Source organism: Nasonia vitripennis, chromosome 1, assembly GCF_009193385.2.
Source record: "Nasonia vitripennis strain AsymCx chromosome 1, Nvit_psr_1.1, whole genome shotgun sequence".
NCBI lineage: Eukaryota > Metazoa > Arthropoda > Insecta > Hymenoptera > Pteromalidae > Nasonia > Nasonia vitripennis.
Window position 1 is genome coordinate 4,947,474 of NC_045757.1, and position 18,836 is coordinate 4,966,309.

The following is an 18,836-nucleotide window of genomic DNA, read 5'->3' on the forward strand; positions in this document are numbered from 1 at the left end:
TACATCCCTGAAGCTTTCCTTTTCCTCGGATGACGAAGTTCTTGCCCGATGGATTTCTTTCAGGCTCTATCTCTGAGAATAAACAAAGCGGGTTCGATTATACTCGCCAGTGACTAATCATACAGTAGACTCGCACGCGATAATTGACATAGCGAAGAAAAGAAACAATTAACCCGGCGTTGCTTGCGCCAGCGAAAAACCGGAAAGCAGCAGCAGGATTATATCTCCTGCAGCAGCACAGCGTTTGGCAAATGAAGGAACGCTCCCCTCTCCTTATCTATTTACGAGCTCGACTCCCCGGGTATTTTTCTCCCGTATTTTAGTATCTCCAGGCCCTGCTGCAGCGCCGATCCAAGCTTTTATGTTTCCTCCGCACAGCAGCAGCAGCAGCAGCAGCAGCCCCATCGTCATAAAGTCAGCGAAGCGCACGGGACGACGGCAGCTATTTCTCTGCTCGGGCGCCACTGCTCCCTGTATTCCTACGTGTGGAGCTGGAGGAATGGGTTCCTTCGTCTTCTGCCTCCTCCTCGTCCTCTTCTTCTTCTCCTCTCGGTAGGACGGGATATTTCATTATCGTTGCGACTCTTCTTCTTCTTTGTTCTGAGCTTTCGCTGAGTTTCGACGTCTTCGGTCTGTATCACAGAGCGAGAGGGTAGGGATCGAGAACCGTTATGTCACTGAGATAAGTTTACGCTGCCATATTGATTCGATGCAACTGTGGAGAGTGACTCGGTTGATTTGCCGGAGGGAGAGGAATTGTTGACTCTGTTTTATTGAAAAGTAAGGGGGAAGCTTTGTGGACAGGTGAATATTTCAGACGCTATTTCTGCGCTCACTTAGCGGCAAACGGGGATGAATATACAGTGTGCCGCATTCATGAAGTACTTAACTTTTGATTCGGGCTACATGTAGCTAGCGAGTACGTTTGTTTAGGGTATATCAGTTCCGCGCATCTGCAGTCCAAGGGTGGATAACAATGAGGACGTCGCGCGATCCACTTCCAAACTGCTGCACTCGTGGAAACTCTCTCTCTCTCTCTCTCTCTCTCTCTCTCTCTCTCTCTCTCTCTCTCTCTCTCTCTCTCTCTCTCTCTCTCTCTCTCTCCAGCTAGTTGTAGGTCGAGCCCTGCTGCTGTTGTAACTCGAGCTTTTCCCCCCGAAATTCTAGTTTTTAACCTTATCAACGCAATTTACCTCTTACTTTTACCGCGGCTTGTGTTGCAGCCGCCGTACAATTTGTTTTATTAGAAGACCGAAAAAAGCTCGAATTTTTCGCGAAAATTTCTTTCAATTGAAGCCATCGTCGAGCTCGAAAAATTCCTTCTCAGGAGCCTAACTAAGGGACGCCCCTCTGTAGTAAGCATATACTTACAGGCAGGATGTAATTTTTCGGGCTGCACTACTCCGAGCGTAATGCCATTCCCGACAAAAGCTCTCCCTCCCTAAAGTTGAGAAAGCTTTTGATGCTGCTCTTTTGCACACTATACAAGGCGCCGAGCTCGCGTAGTAAAGCTAATTAAAAATTACATTGTGTAATTAATGGTACAAAGACTCGATGCCGCTCTCAAAGAATAACGCTGACGTACGTACGCCCACGCACAAGTGCGGATAGGTATACGTGCTTCGTAATTGGATAGTGTAACGAAACGAACCGAATAATGCGATTTCGTAATTAATTTTTCGACCTTTGAATTCGAGTTTTTACGTCCGTTTGTTCAGTAATCCAAAAATTTGAATAACTAATTACTTATTTGTGCTTAAAAATACTGGAAATCAATACACCTTCGCTTCTGTCCAGCAATCACGAAACTCATTGTCTCCATTACACTTCCCGTCGCCTCGACAATCGTCCCGCGATTGATCATACGTCCTTCGGATAACTCCTCGTCATAAGCCGCACTAGCCTCGATCGATCCGAACGGAATATAATTGAGCCCTTCGCGGAAGGAGACGACGCGTCTCGTCTTCGAGTTGACTCATTGCTCATGCAGAGACACCGCTGCGATTCTCGGCTGGTGCATTAGCCGGAAAGAGGATTTTTTTTAGGGTAATTGTGAATGCGGGGAAGAAGACGCTTCGAATGGATTTCAAATAGAGGGTGGCTTTGACGCTTACAGGCTTGATTGACGTTTTTGTCTTTAATGCAGGCCAGTCGCAGCTTTGCTTGTGTATTGAAATTGACGGGTATCGATTCCATTATTTCTGCTGTGCGGGGGAGGAGTTTGATGGAGTCGATTGAAGGGCTTTTAGGAGATAATTTACGAGTGCTCGATGTTTTTCCGGATGGAAAATCAATCGGAGACTAAACAACGTTCTCAAGCTGATTGTCACGTTGAATCAAAGCAAAAATTTTCATCGTATCGGTCAAAAGAACGAAAACTCAAATTCCAAAGAGCGCTCGGTTACAGCATTGGAAAAGGCTCACTTAACAATCTCCGTCCGGTGTCCATACCCGCGCTCGCGCGAAATAAACGCCGCGCGATAAAGGACAGGCCAACTTTCGCGTATCGCGACAAGGAAAATAATAAAATTACAAACAAAAGAGCTCAAAGCGAGCCTCGTCCAACTTTATCTCTCGCCACTTGTTCAAGTCTTTTCCCCTCGCGCAGCGACGCACCGATAAAAAGAGCGGAAGGAATTCGCCGACGACAAAGGACACGAAGCTGTGTGTGTGTGTGTGTGTGTATGTGTGTGTAGAGACACGCGTACAGAGTAAAGAGATCCTGTTTACGTACCGGGTATCGATTTACCGAGATCGAGGTACTCGCGTACCGAGGGACTAAGGAAGCCCGGCGGCACGACAGGCGCCTCGTTCGTCGGATTGTTGCGCTCGTCCACCTCGTCCTCGTAGTAGTAGTCCTCTTCCTCCGGGTCCAGAGGCTTCGCACGCTTCGAGATTCGGCTGCCACCTTCCTGCATACCACCTGCACAAATCACCAATCAAGGCTATCAGTTTCCGGCTTTGTTTTTCACGCCGGGGGTTCTGGTGTCAGAGAGTGGGAGGGATGGAGAGGATGTATCGTTTTTTCTACTCCCAGTGTCCTCTAATTTTCATTGGGTTTTATTGTCAAAAAGGCGGAAATGTATTAAAAAAAAGGCTCATCTTCAAATACTCCCCTTATACGAAAAACTATCGCGCTAGACTCGCGGAGTGAGCTGCAGTGTTTGCCTCATCCGCGAGCTCTTGCCCTGAATCGATTAATAATTCAGCCAACCATATTCCTTCCTCCTCCGCACTCTTTGCTCTCGCCGTCTGTTTGGCTTTCCTTCGAGACGTTTTTCCCCTGCGAAAATTCGCCTGCACACACTCAGCTCTCTTATAACGACGAAAAAAAAAGGCGCAAAATTTACAAACGATCATTATACACCTCGGTGCGTAAACAAGACGGCAATAATTGGCGCGCGATCGCAAAGACGGCCGTTGAAAGGTTTTTCCGAATAAAGAAAAAAGCAAGAGAGAAGTAGGAGAAAAGGCAGAGAGCGATTCTTCCCTCTCGATTTCGCGACAGAGCAGTATGGAAACTCTTCATTTTTTCTCGCTCCCGGTGATATTTGTCCGTAGCCCGACGACGACGAAAGAGAGACGTGCGCGCAGCAGCGCCGGGGAAGTAAAAGAAATTGGCTCTAGCGGCAGTCGCCTCTCTTTCTCTCTGCATATTTATAAACTGCAGCTCTCTCTCTCTCTCTCTCTTTCTCTTGCTTTTTCTCTGCTCTCTTGCCGGGGAATATTAATAAAGCGATAGCTTTATTACCCTCCGTCTGAAATTGCCCAGTTTTGACCCTTCTCTCTTCTCTCCTTTCACCCGACGAAATAGTTATAAATTCGCGTCGTTTGATGACGAAGAGAAAAAAAGATGCATAATATACATCTCGACGCTGAATTAAGCCGCCGTCTCCATTAGCCGACCCGGGGATATGTATATACAGTCGGGACGAGTGTTTTATTATATCTCCGCTCGAAATTACACGCGCAGTCGTTGTTATATACGATCGCGTCGCGTTCTACTCTCCGCTCGTGGGAAAATTAGGGAGTTTTTTTTTCTTTCGCTCGCGGATGGAAATTAAATAGTTCGCACCGATATTTCATTAGTTCGCGCTTTTCCCATAGACTCTGCTGTTCTCTACTTTGATTCGGAGAGACGGCGTGTTATATTGAACTTGGCGAAATTATTCCGCTTCGATTCCAAACTGCAGCTAGATTAAAGCTCGACGGCGGTTCCTCGGAAAGTATCATCGATTGACGAAAAAAAAAGCGTCAGCGAATTGAAAGAGCGAGCGAGGATATAATAAATCCCACGTTGCAGTATGTGTGTGTATACAGAGAAACACTCGCTAATTCGGGACGACCCGCGCGTGTCGATGGTTATGCGAGTGTGCGCGCGCTGATTTATTAAATTCTGGACGGTTATTTGCGTCTTTTCGCCAAATGAATATTCGACAGAGTGCAGCCCGGCTCTCCCGGTTAAAGCGATAATGGACACGCGTACGTATATAGCGCGAATTCTAGTTCTTTCCGGGAAATTATGTGAGAGCTGATTCGTCGTATTTTTTATTTTCGTCGCTCGGCGTATAACGCCACAGTGGATGACATTTATTTCGTTATTTACCGCGAGTGCGAGCGTTCCGGCAAATTATTGACGTTCGCGCGATGAAAATCCTGTTTATGAATATTTGCTTTCTTTTAATTCAAGTGGAGCGACGTGAAAATTCTCTTTGAAAAAAAAAACCTGTTGAACAAAAGTTAATTCAAGCCGCCGCGTCAGAATCACGCTCAGCACTGCAGTAGCAGCACTCCATCGCCCGTCGTCCTAACATCGATAAGCACCTGCCTAATCCTCTTTCGAGCTTCCATCAAAGAGTGTATACGCGAGAGCCTGAGAGCCTCTGCAATCGTAATGCCTCGGTAATCCTTCCTCGATGCGCATCGATGTACACGCTATATCGATCAGCTCACGCTGTGCAGACGTAAGCTTGGTTTTGAGAATTCTTCCGCTGATTAAGATGCCTCGGTAATCGCTTTAGACTCACGTAATCGCCGAGACGTTATACTTGGTACAACGATTAAATCTATGCGTATAATATAGATGGATAGCACCGCGGAGAACATGTGTGCAGAGGGAAAAATGAAAATCCCGATCGCAGCTAACGGTGTGTCGACAAGAAAGCTGCCGGTGCAACAGCGCTGACGGCTTAACCTGTTGCTGCTCTCTGACGCGTAACTCCATTACCGGCTCTCCAGCTCTTACTCGCCCTCGCTCTCTCTCTCTCTCGAGGGCTTCCGCCGCCAGCTAATTCGCTACCACTCTAGCCTCTGATCTCTCTCTCGTCGATGCAACTATTTGTCTTTGCCGAACTTCCTGCGAGCGGCTAATTGTTGTCGACGTGTCACGTTTCGATTGAGAGTGAAATCGGAAGTGCAGAAAGCTTGAAAGGTAATTATTGCGATTGAAAAGGTATTTTAGCTGCATGAGATTTATGGCTCAGCCTTCACGCATCCAAGTACATTAACAATCGAGATAACGAGACGAACGTCCAGAGCAAACTTCCTTGTGCATACACCCTAAAAACGTATAGAGCAGACGCTTGATTTATTATGATTGATTGACTTTTTCAGCGAAGCCTCTGAGCTCTGTGTTTTGCTTGGAATATTAATTTGATGATGAAACGCTCGTTTATCAAACCGAAATTATGACATGTCTGTAAAGCTGAAACCAGCACCGCCACAGCACAAACTAATTCTAGAAATAACAACAATTACATTCAAATTCCAACGTCGTCTTTCATCTTTTGCAAACATCGATGCGCAAATACGCGCAGCTTTGAAATCGCATCACGCGTAATTACCCAATCGCTCGCGCGTAACTTTCAAGTGCCATCGTTCAGCAGCAGCAGTAGCTACTTTCTATTACTGCACCGTTACAAAATCCCGCGACTCTTTGCCACTTGCCGCCGCCGCGGCACGAGTGCAAGAATAAATAATTAGCGACGACGATCGTCGCTTTTGGTTTTCAGTCACCTTCGAAGAAGTATGCGATTATTATTCAGTGTATGAACACAATGACTTCGATACTGTCCACTTTTCCGGATAGAGAGTATATATGCAGTGGTAGCCCACACTCGTCGAAACGTGGGAAACTGTGCCGGCGCCGTGTGTATCGCGCGCATTGTGAAAGGCTGGTTTGTAGCGCCCGCATCAATTAGGAAGCTGCAACTGACGTAAGTCCCTGCTCCATTTTTTTTTCTGCTTCTTTCTGAATCCGCGAGAGTCGCGAGGGGGAGCTTCTTGAGAACATGCTTATTGTCCGGCGAAAGATTAGTAACAGAATTATTTAAAAAATATTTATGCACAACGGTCGATAATCCCGATCAGCGAATAATACCCATTCACCGTTATTTTCCAAACACGCGCTCGTTCCGATCTGTTTTCCCGATAGCGAGGATTCGGCACAGCATCTCACTGTGCTTTGAAAGTAAATCGTCGATAGCTAGCGAGTGCACAGACAGAGACAAATGTGGCCTTGCAGCGCAACAGCTGCTCGACTAACCCATTTCGCGGCTATGCGAAACCGGTTGCCGGGAGAGAGAGAGAGAGAGAGAGAGAGAGAGAGAGAGAGAGAGAGAGAGAGAGAGAGAGAGAGAGAGAGAGAGAGAGAGAGAGAGAGAGAGAGAGAGAGAGAGAGAAGTCCCGAAGATCGCTTTTTCACTCGCGCTTTTGAGTGGGTGGTCGCGGCTTATCGCCTTTAACGAACTGCATCGAATTGTTCGCGATGCGCTGAGTTATATCGCTCTCGACTGATTTATTTCGACGCGATCTTGCAAAGCCTTTTACGAAGAAGCGTGTAAAACTTTGAATAGATTTTCATAACTTCAAAACATTTTCATCGCGCGCGTTCTAGAAAGAAACAAGCGGCATTCCAAAATCCGGCAACCGCGCGCTCATCCAGAATCGGTCAGCATCGCCATCAGCAGCTCATCGTCGGTTGCTCCTCCGGGAGCGTCGCGCGCTCGTGCCGACATAGGAAAATAGTAATCACGGAGTAACCCGGCCAGGATCGAGTCGTGCTGTCGGCACAGCAGTCGTCGGCGTCGCCGCAATGCATACAAATGTTATTTCGCGCTCAGCCGAGCTTCCCTCACTCTATACGTGCTCTGGAGACTAGCTCTCTCTCTCTCTCTCTCTCTCTCTCTCTCTCTCTCTCTCTCTCTCTCTCTCTCTCTCGCTCGCTCTTAGTTCGCTGCATATATAGTCCTACGGAGCATTGTCTGCGCGTCGCGTCTTCGCGAGGGTGCGAAGCACCGGCTTCTTCTTTGCTATTCCCAGTCACTTCGTCAATTTTAGATTTGCCGAGAGAGCTGTGTGACGTGTTTGAGGAAGTGCCAGTGGACTTGCTGGCTGGTCTGAGATTTTTCCTTTTGTATTAATCAAAGAAAGATTAATAATTAATTAATTCTTTAGAAATCATTAGACGCTGGACTAGTTTTCACGTCAACCAGCGACGCGACGATAAGAATATTCCGCATAAGAGCTAATTCCACGAGTCGCCTCTTTTACCAGCCTCTTCATCCCAATACACATCTATCGAGATCGACAGGTTGGTACGTCTTTTGTTTTCGCAGCCAGGGCAGCATCGTGTGCGGCTATTCAAATTCCGTCCGACGACGACCACGTCGACTGCAGCGATTCCCCAAGGGGAAAACCGCTCGTTTCAGTCTGTCTCCTCCGGCGCGACGCTCGAGTCCAAATACGCGTCATAGTTTGTCTCCTCGACAGAGACGCGGACAAGATACTGATGCGAATCATAATATAAGTATATGAGCTAAGACGCGCGACCATAATACGAATTTTTTTTTTTTATTTAACAAACAAATGAATGATAGATGCGGCAGCTCTCTTTTCCGACGATAAGCATCCCAGCACAGCAAAACCGAATTAATTCCCGACTCGCCCGGTGAAATCTGGTGAGTAAAGTTCGCACTCGGCCCGCTAATACCCAATCAAAATCGCCTCAGACCGGTCCGCTGCTGCAGTAGCGTCCCTTTTCTTGTCTATACGCCACGAAGCGGAACAGCAGAAGCAGCTGCCGCTGCGAAAACACCTTTAGCGGCTTATCCTCCCGCAAAGCTGGCGTTCGCGCCAACTTGCTTCAACTGAGCTGCAGCTATACACACTCTCTCTCCCGATGCGCCTTTATGTTATAATCGCGTTGTTGTTGCCGTTGTTTGCTCGGATCCAATCTGATAATGGCTCGGGCGATTAATGCTTCTTTTTTTCCAAAAAAAACGACGATCTTTTCTATTATCATTCTTCGCCGAGCTCGTTTAAACAATCTCGAACGAGCGAAGCGTAAGAGCGAGAGGTGGATTTTTCAAAGGATACGGAAAAGCTCAATTACAGTAGTAGCTATAATTACAGTTGATCAAAGTGCGCGCTGGCACGTCAAAGCGCCCGATTAATTATCGGAAGCGAGAGGAGAACGTTTGGAACTCATAACGGCGCGGCGCATAGCTCGTCCCTTTGTGTCAAATATTTCGTTAAATACGCAGCTCGAAACTATTCGTCGACGCGGTGGTTGTGCGCCACCCCTTAGGATCTCGATGTATACGCAGGTGTGTACGGCTTTCGTCATCCTCGCGACCGCAAGATTTCCTTTGAGAGAGAAACTTCGGAATTGATGTCGTAGTTGCGATTAGGGAAAACTTCCGCGCTTCACCGCAATGTATCGAATTAGTCTTCGCTATGCGCTTTTGCGATAAGGTATGGCTGATTTTATTTCGACTAAATTCAAGAGGCTTCCATAACTCCTTTAACTCAAGCTCGGATATCAAACACCTCACGCCTCGTTCCAACAACGATCCGAACTCTCTCCACCGGCCCATTGAAGCCTCTCGCATCGTAACAAAAAAAAAACGGAGGAAACTCTCAGCTCCTCCCATCGCAAAAAGCTCGAAATAATCCTCATTGCGATCGAACGCCGCAAAATAAATAAAACTTTCATCGCTCTTTCTCCTTTACGATCCCTCTCGGCTTCCGTACACACATACACAACACGCAGAGCGACGGCGGCGCGTCGTCGCTTGTAACGACGCGAGAAACGCGCGCCGCGGCTCGTTTACGGCTTGCCCGGGACGCGTTCATACATTTATGTGAGCGAGCGCCGCCGCGGCGCAGGGGACGTATAGACGCTGGGAAATGCGCGCTTTACGCGAGAGCTTTTATTTCCCGCGCCCGAGTTCTGGGAATTGGAATTTAATTTTGAATTTTTTTTTAAGCCGACGTTTCGAAGAGTGACGAGTTTGTTGTTTTACTTCGAGGTATGGCTTATGGTTCTAACGACTTTTGAAATTTGTGTAATAAAGGACTCGCGACACATCTCACGACTCGTGTCAAAAGAGTATATGAGTAGTCGACTCGTCCTCGTCGTCAGCTTGCAAGCTCTGAAACTTAATCTAACTTGCCTTGCGCTCTCTCTCTCTCTCTCTCTCTCTCTCTCTCTAGCTCACACCCTCTCTGTTATTGACAGCTAATTTAATAAACTTGTTAATCAAGTTTAATAAACTAATTAAGCCCAACGTGAGTCGATTCCGGCAGCGGTCGGTTTCAGCAGCAGTACCTAGTACTCGGAAACAGCTGCAGGTGTGTGTTTGTATATACAGACTCGCTACGAGGAAGTTGCAGTTGCGTCGGCAGTTCTTACGACGGATTCGCGCGCGACGAATCTTACAACTTCCACACCTATGGCGCCTTTCACACTTGGCGTCGTTAACGCGGAGAAAAGGAGAGAGTCTTTTAGCTGCGTCGATGTAGAATTAATGGTGTATAATTAGCTACTTTGGTTGAATTTTATTCCAGCTTTACTTTTGCATGAGTCGATTAAATAATTAACGTGTGTTCAACGTGCAATCACGCGGCGCCAATTCCAGACAAAACTGAGACTCGTCGCAGCTCCGGCCCAAAGATGGAAAATTCAAGCCCCGTCGACGTACTACACACTCCAAGAGATAGAGAGACGTCTCAGCTCCTAAATCACCGGTTTAATTCACCCAATTCGCTCTAAAAATGTCCTCTCCTCCACTCACGCACTCGCTCTCTCGCAGAATTGCATTTTGTAATCGCGTTTCGTCCTCCGCTCCGTGTATATCCGCCTCGTCGTTTAGCCCCTCGTCGTCAAAAGCTCGCCGCAAAAACGAGTTCCTCTCTCGCTCTCTATTCTCTCTAATTATAATCCGACGCATTAGCGGGAAATCCCGACTACGAAAATGTGCGCAGAGAGAGAGAGAGAGAGAGAGAGAGAGAGAGAGAGAGAGAGAGAGAGAGAGAGAGAGAGAGATGAGGCATTAGTTGTCTCGCGCGGACAAAGAAGTGGAAAACGAGCTACGTGCGGGAATGAAGCTTTGCTGCAGGTGTGCTACGTGTACGTGTATGGAGAACGATCCGCGCAGTTTAACGAGGTTTCCGCGAATATAGTTTGTCCGCGCGTTACTGAAAGTTGTGCAGCGACTGCGTTTGTAAAAATCGTCAGGATTGTTTCTGAAACGTGGTTTTGAATTCTGGAAAACGTATCGCTGCTTAATCAACAAAAAAAAACTCTACTCGTATATAACTTCGTAAAAGCAGTAAAGCTGCCGCCCGTCAACACTTCCAATTACAGCCTAATCGTAAAGCCAACCTGCATAAAGTCCAACTCCCTGAACAAAGAAGGAAAAAAGGGGGGAAAATAAAATCCACTCCTCGCACACGGCTCATTGTCGAAGCTGCTCATCCGCGTCCTCGCGAGGACATTGGTCGTCGGCTCGTTTTCCACCGCCGACTTTAATACCCTCTCCTTCGCTGCTGCGCTCGAGATTACTCCCCCCGAAGAATAAGACGCCCTGCTTTTTTTACACTCGTGCGCGAGAGGGCTCATATTTTTTTTCTTTTCACAACCTGCAGTTGACTGGCAGAAGAAGGAAGAAGAAGAAGCAGCAGCTCCAGTTTTTTAATTATTTAATTAGCGCATCGAGAATTAGGCGGGCAGGTTTGGCCCGAGGCCTCAAAGCCCTGTTGTCTCGGGGAGAAGAAGCTTCAAGTCGTTCGTATAAGCTGCGAGCTTTTTACGACCAAGCTGCGCTGAGACGTCGTTCGAGCGCATAATGAATAGCCGAAGCTGCAGTAGTGCCGAGCTTCGGAAAGAATTTTTTTTTTCGTTAGCAATATGCACAACGCGAATCGTTGCAAATCGAGCGCAAAATCGCTGATACCTCTCGCGCCGTCGAAAGAAAAAACAAGAGAATCCATCGAGACCCTTTGAAAAACGTGGCTGTTTCTCTCATTAAAAAAAAATCCGTCCAAACAATCGTGCGCAGAGCAGACAATACCGGCTCGCTAATACGTCAATAATGAAGAGGCAGAAATCGCGCGATTATACTTGTGAAGGCCTGCAAACAATCGCATTATTAGCAGCAGCGTAGAAACAGGCAAATACAGAGCGTGGGTCAGCGTGTTGCAGTTCGGCGTATTGCGATAATTGGCAACGCAGCGAAAGTCCCGTTCGAGCTTCCCTTGGCCCGCCGCTTCCTCTCTGCGGAGCAGTTCGGCAAGATATTGGCCTCGTTAGCGTTTTCAACGCCGCCGCGAATTGACCGGTGTATTGTCGGGCCGCTGTGTATGGGTGTATTCGGACGGAAGTTGCGAGTTGGAGTTATTGAATGTTGGAGTTTTGGGTTGAATTGTGTGCATCATTAGGGTGTAAATAGAATATTTTGAATTTTTCATCAAAGTTAATATTTTTAAAATTTTAATCAAAAGTTGCATGCGCAGTGAGAGAGAAGGCGCGGGATCAACACTGTATACTATGGCTATGGGTTACAGTATACAGTGTACAAATATATAACACACAGTCGATGACTCATTTCCTCCATGCATCTGCAGCTTCGTCTCTGTTATCGGAGTCGTGTCTCCTCCACTGTACTCTCAGGGCCACTTGAATTTCTAAGACCTAAGCATAGGTGGCTGCGAGTTAATCTTGAAACTCGCGAGTGGCAAGAAATGCTGTTGGTCGATATATAAGGTAGCCTCGATCCACTACAATACGTAGTCCGATGGTACTCGGTTACGCCTTCTGAAACCCCATTACTTGGTCCCTTTGTACTGATGTTTCGTGTCCTCTTGGTCCACTTGGTCCACTGTTGTGTACTTGTCATAATTCTTGTAATGATTCTTGAATTGAATTCTGGGTTGTGTTCTATCTGGTTCAATGGGTTTCAGAGGTGATTCGGGCATAGGTACCTGCCCAACTGTAGTACCGACTATGACTACTCTATTGCATTTTTGAAAAATCAAAAATTTTTTTATCTCAATTCTGACGACAATTTTGCGAAAACGCAGTGATTTAATGAAAATTTCAATAATTCATACGAACGAATATATTTTTATGATTTTTATGCGTAGTAAAAATTGATATTTACGTACGCAAATCATGGCGATTTACATTTAACGATTGGTATAATCCTACGAATTATCAACGGATTAAGGATAATAGCACATGTCGAAAGCGTTACATAAGCGCATCACCCAACATTAAATTGCGCTGAAAGGTAAACCGCCGATCGCTCTCGCGATATCGACAGCATAATTGAATAAAATTTAATTTATCAAAGCCTGATAAATACCAGTCATCAAATTCCCGTAAAAATAAGTCAACACTGCTCTAGTCGCGCGTTAAAATTGCCCAATATAAAGTCGCGGACGAATTAGAGAAGGCACTCGAAGCATTTTTCCGCGGCGCAAACGAGAGCTGTGTGTGTGTGTGTGTGTGTGTGATGCGACTTTTTCGGTGTCGCGTGCCGAAAAAGCCGCCAAGGAAAACGAGTCGTCGAGGCTATCATAACAACCGGTTCTGATTCACGAAAGCGACTCGACGGATCATCGCTGCGATGTTAATCGTGTAATTGCGCTCGCTCGAGGCGATTTTTGAGAAGACCTTCGAGATGTCTGGGCAAGAAGGTGTATCATCTTTTTTTCTTGCGCTGTTCCGCTGTAGGTAGTGATTTGTGATCATCCTTCTTTTGTGAGATTATCGGGTGTAACATCGAGGTCGTAAATTGATTATCGTCTGCGAGTATAGACATTTATAGACTTTTGATGGTGCTCTTGTGGGTGTTCGGTTTGCTCTTTTCAAGCTCTACTTTCGTTCGAACAAATCGCGCACCAAATTCTCCGAAATAAAAACTTTGAAAAATACGACAGTCCATAAAACAAACGGTAAATACAAACAAACTGCCCTTCCTCGCAAAAAGCGTCGATCGTTCCGAGACACAGCAGCGTTTACGCGACATCTCTCAGCTCGCGCATATAACTGCTCCGGAAAAAAGCGGCGAACGCTCGGGGCGAAAACGAGCAGCCAGAAAATAAAAGGCGATGCGCTCTCGCGTCCCTCGATTCAGCGGCGGCAGCGGCATGTATTTTTCAGAGCGCCAGCTGCCTGAATCTTTCATGTCGTATACATACATACGCGTGATTGACCGGCCCCGCGCGCGAGTGGACGGAAAAATTTTCTTGGTTTTTTGGAGGAATACCTCGACGCTATATATAATGCGGGAGCTTCGCACACTGTTTTTCTTCGAGTTTGTTTATTCTCTCCGCGTGTTTTGTGTCTACTAATGCTGACGGGGATTTCGCGAAGGTTAACCGGTTACCCGTTGTTTTTGTATTTCGTATAGTTGGGATTCATTTCGTTTTATGGCTAGCGACGATAGATGGCGCTTTGGCGATTTTTCTGTAGCTAATGTGTTTCCCACGTTTGATTCTGCCCAGCGAGTGTAGATAAACAGACTTATTGGGTCTACTGCTTGGGCCCTTCATGCTATAACTGCATAAATAATAGCTTCTAAAGAAGCTGTGTTGCCATGCCCACTGTGGTTACGGTTCCACACTGTCATCGCGCGGAGGTGCATAAGAAAAAAAGAGAAAGAAACTCGCGCACGGCGACGCAACCCGCACATAACCTCCAACTTTTCGTGGAATTGTGAGCGCGCGCACACACTCGTAAGAGTTCCGCGTGGCAAAATAATAAAAGCGCGCGACACTCGCGCTATGGGTCTCTTTTGTAACCGCTTTATACACGCTGGCTAATAGCTGCGGCGAGAGCATGAAAAAAAAAACACCAGCCATTGTTCGCGCAAAAGTGCCGCCGTATATGAGTTATACACTCGCATGCAGCGGTATAGTAGCGACTTTACGGAGAAGAGACTCGATTGGTTCTCGGTTTTTTAAGCCTGCGCGTTTTCGATGAAATAAGTGAATGTGGTAGGCGGAGACGAGAGAAATTTTTCAAATCAACTATGTATAATAGCAATTATCGCTCGGTTTTATGCATATACGTATGTGCGGATTAATGGCGGCGCAGCACACACGTCGTGTCCGCATATTTTCGTGGACGATTCGGGAAAATTGATACATCTCTTTATCAATATGCATGAGGCTTTTATACTTAATTAGCGTCACTGAAAGCATGCTAATTGCCGGGCTTGCGTGCGCGGGCGTGCGCTCGCGTATCGCTGCTAAAAAGGTAAAAAATATAATTTAGCGACGTCGCAACTCGCTTTTATTATACGCACACTTTTCGATTCGTCATTTCGCGTGCGCGTATATGTAAAACGCGCGAGAATGTCGTTTCGAATTTTCCCGCGCGAAATTCAAAAATATATACCCGCGCTCACGTTCGTATGCATATGTACTTGGCACACACGGTGTAATGAATCTTTTTCCAGACTTATGGCCGCTGGCTATAACGTTGCGTAAGTATTTATCACACGCGGTTATAATCATCAGTTATAATCATCGCGGGTGAATGATGGAACGCGCGTTTTATACGTTATACGTATACGTATATAAGTATAGAAGTTATATGAAGTTATCGAGATGCGGTATCAGGATAGTTGGTTTCTCTGATTAATGCCGAGGTTTCGAGCAATGTTGTGATTGATGATTTAAAAATTGGATTCTGCGCTCGCGAGAGAGTGTATAGGTCTGCTTTGAATTAGGCCGAGCGAGAGAGAGAGAGAGAGAGAGAGAGAGAGAGAGAGAGAGAGAGAGAGAGAATCGTATACGTAGCTTTCTCCTCTCTGATTCGCGGTCTACACTCGCGGCGGCGCCGCTGATTGCTGTGATTTTCGTTGATTTACATTAAAACAGCTATTAAGGAGAAAACCCAGGCGCGCGTGATTTTATTTAATTTTGAAATTTACTCGAAACTTTCGTGGCCTAGTGCATAACTGAATCGTGAACGGTATTTTTCGCAGCCCATAATAGTAGGCATAATTAATTGTAAAAGCATGTGTACAGTATTATTATCCGTAAGTATCTAATCGAAAAGGCGGCTCTGACTGTATAATTATCTCGCTCGCGAGAGTCTCGAAAAGCTGGAAAACTGCTCCTTACCCTTGAGAGCTCTTATACACCGCAGAGTTCGATCTCACGTTTGGGCGTGCGCTATAACGTGAGAAATGCCGTGACGCAACTCGGCGCACAGAGCCGCGCATATTGTTGCGACTGTAGCTGTGTTTTACGGAAATACGCGCATATATAGGAGAGAATCAAGGTGAACGAAAATTTTCCTTTCGCAAGACGCAAATTCACACGGCAGGCTCTCGTCGGTGTATACCACAGCCTTGTACAAACTTGTACTTAAAAGCGACGTAAATTGCGGGCGATTTGCCTTTATGACGGACACCTCTTCGCTCTCTCGCTTACGTTTTCGCAAAATTCAGGAAATTACGCGGCGGAGGCTCGAAAATAATTTAAGGCCGGCCGTAAAAATGGAAAACGAGTTAATTAGAGCTAATGCGCCACTATATATTCGCACGAATTACGTGCCGCTCTATAAAATTTGATTATCAATTACATGCACGCTTGGGTAAAGTATATACGCGTATGACTGATTTGAAGAGAAAGAGAGAGAAAAAAAACCTTACGAAACCCGCATTCATCATCGGGGACGAGGGAGTGAAAAATCGCGAGCGACGCGCGGCAGAGGAGTGTATAACGCAGCGACCGGACGTATTATGATAAATCGACGAGCGCAACAAGAGGAAGACCCTTGTAGCGACTATACGGGCTGTAGATATATCTGTATATACAGAGATGTGGAGAGGGAGTGGAGAGAGAGAGAGAGTTTCAGGGGAAACATGCTGACGGCTGCTATCTCGGCGCAGCGATTTCCTTCCGCCTCGGTATTTCGCTGACACTTCGCTCGGCGCCAGAGGGTTTTAGCGAGATTCTGCTGTTTTGCCTTTTGCAGAAGGAGACGCTGCTGCTGCGAGGGTGTATCGCGCAAATTGCATTGGAGCTGTTGAGATTTTTCTTGGAGTCGTTGCGCTTTTCTTTCTTTTTTTTCAGAGTGTGGATGTATATACGGGGTGTGCTTTGAATTTTCGTAAATTATCGGGATAAGTAATAATTCGATCGAAAAATGCATAACTCAGGTGACAATTTGCCCTCTCCACCGGATCTGCGTAAACAAGCAGGGCGTGCAACGCGACGCAGCTGCCGCGGAAGTATAGAGCGCGGAGAGGACAAATGGAGTCGGCGCTGGCGGCAGGGGGGCAGTTGTCGAGGGCTCGGTAACAAATGTAACCTGTTGCTCTCCGGCCTCCTGTGTATACCGCTATACTGTGGCGCCTCTCTTATCGCTCGGATTTAGCAGCGTAAGCGCCTTCTCGCCAACGCTGCATGTAGATGGATGACTGTGGTGCGTGTGTGTGTGTGTGTGTGCGGCTAATTAATTTTCGGAGCGTGTAGCGGAGCTGGCGAGGATTTGCTGGGGTGACTGTCGTCGGAAAAGATTTTCGCGGAAGCGTGTTTGAAAAATGTGTAGCTAATGGTTTTAAGAATGTTGAAGTTGGAATTTGTGAAAAGGAGAACTGAAAAAGCTCACGGTTGAGCTGTGCGATGGATCGAACGAGTGAAGTTTTAATTGAAGGTAACTTTTTAACTGTGCAGTAGTTATTGATTATTAGTTAGTGGAAATGCGCTGTTTTATGTTGCTCGATGGAGGTAGAGAAGGATGATTAAAATTATAGAGTGACAATAAATAGACTGAAGTTTGTGTGGAAAGTTAGCTATCTATATTTAATGTACCCGTTGAACAGAACGTTACATTTTATTCGCAGATTGGCGTAGCACAACAGTCTGGGTAGGTCTTGGTGACATCCTCGGGGTTCTGGCCTTTGAGTTCTAGGCCTTCCTCGCAGCTGGGAATAGCGCAGCTGAAAAATGAGGGACCAAGTTTTGAGCTATCGAGGTTCGGAAAAATTCGATGTATTATTTCAAAGATGTACTCACGAGTTATAGGACATCTTGTTGACGGTGACGGTCTCGTTGCTAAAGTTGTAGCATTGAACGTGACCGCACGAGTCCTTGTCGAAGACTTTTTGTACCTTCTCGTCGCAGCCCTCTGTAAATGTCAACGATATTAGTCTCATACTTCGGAAACGAAAACTTATCAACAATATTAACTTATTTATGCTGTTTTAAACCAGCGAAAACGTCCAAGAAAACTTACCGAAAAGAGGAACCTGAGTGGAGAGGGCAACGAGGCAGAGAACACCGAAGACGACGAAGAATTTCATGGTTGCTGAGAGTTGCGGGTGAAAGCACAAAGGGTTGCTTGTTTGCGAAAGCTGCAAGTCGATTTGATGCCGAAGTCGTGCATCGATCCGGCTTTTATACGAAAAATGTCTCGGCAACTCTGCTCGATCGAGCGTCGAAAATTAGCTGAGGCCCAGAGATAAGCTTCATTAGAATTTCATGAAACTGCATTTGTATACGCTTTGCAGGTGGCCAAACGCTCTCGGGAAAATTTATGAAGCATGTGCATATATGTTGCCTTCGAAATTCGCTGAAACAATTTGTTCCGCACTATTTGGTGCAGTTGCGTCATTGTAGCGAGTCGTTACTTCCGAGTGATTTCTGATCAATGATTAAAAATGGTGTGTCTGAACATCGAATCCATTAAATTATTATCTGCATATAGGTAATAGGGTAAAATAGTATCATACAAAGCTTTTGAAGTACATTTTTCATCATTACTTCAGACTAACCACAACGTTATCAAGGTATAGGTAATGCATTTATGTAATTTGTATAATTACAGCATTCGGCGCATACCAAGCACATCGATAAGCATTTAAAACATCGCATGACTATCCGCAAACCTTTGTGACATTGTCAGTGCGTTATCTTCGCTAATTATTTTCTCCGCTCTCGCATTTTCATTATGCATTCAAATGAGCCACGTAATCTAATCACTCAACTCGCTCGCAATTTCAGCGCAGATGCGACAACGCGCGCTATTGTTAGCTTCATAATTTTCCAGATGGAATTCTCAGGAAGAACCGTTTGCATACAACGCACATTTATCGATCGTATATTCCAGAACGTTTTATAGAACGGCCCACTATAAAAACTTCGTAACGCCGAGGATAAAGGCCTACTCGGCGTCTTATGCGAACTAATGAATCATCGTATCAATTATCCAATTTATTAGTTTTACATTACGAACTTAACGCGCGTCTCGCATTCATCGAACTTTGTGGCGGCCGTCGTTAAATTCCTCGAGCCGACGGCCATCGGATTCTCGCGTTAAAATTCGAAACTTTGCTTTCATAATGCAACTTTTCACGACGCAATCGCGCCCAGCTCCGTTATCCATTCATTTTTACGCTCCGCAAGAAGCTGCGGTGCACCTTATAGTCGTCCCCTCTTCTTCTTCTACGGCGGCTTTTTTACTGCGAGGAAGAAAAGTCGTATATAGTTGCCACGAGTTTTCTTCTTTTCATTAAACCTGCAATTTGGTGGTT

The 18,836-nt window shown here is 46.1% G+C and overlaps 2 protein-coding genes across 2 annotated transcripts in view; one reads left to right on the forward strand and one right to left on the reverse strand.

Annotated features, from left to right (window-relative positions):
• The window catches only part of LOC100678249 (RING finger protein 17), a 191,401-nt gene that overhangs the window by 127,495 nt on the left and 45,070 nt on the right, over positions 1–18,836 (forward strand). The window lies entirely within an intron of this gene.
• LOC103317309 overlaps positions 1–18,836 on the reverse strand; it is a 60,732-nt gene that overhangs the window by 5,752 nt on the left and 36,144 nt on the right. Inside the window, exon 2 of the mRNA XM_008214863.2 lies at positions 2,735–2,923. Coding sequence (XP_008213085.1) covers positions 2,735–2,923 — 189 coding nt within the window. The remainder of the gene's footprint in view (positions 1–2,734; positions 2,924–18,836) is intronic.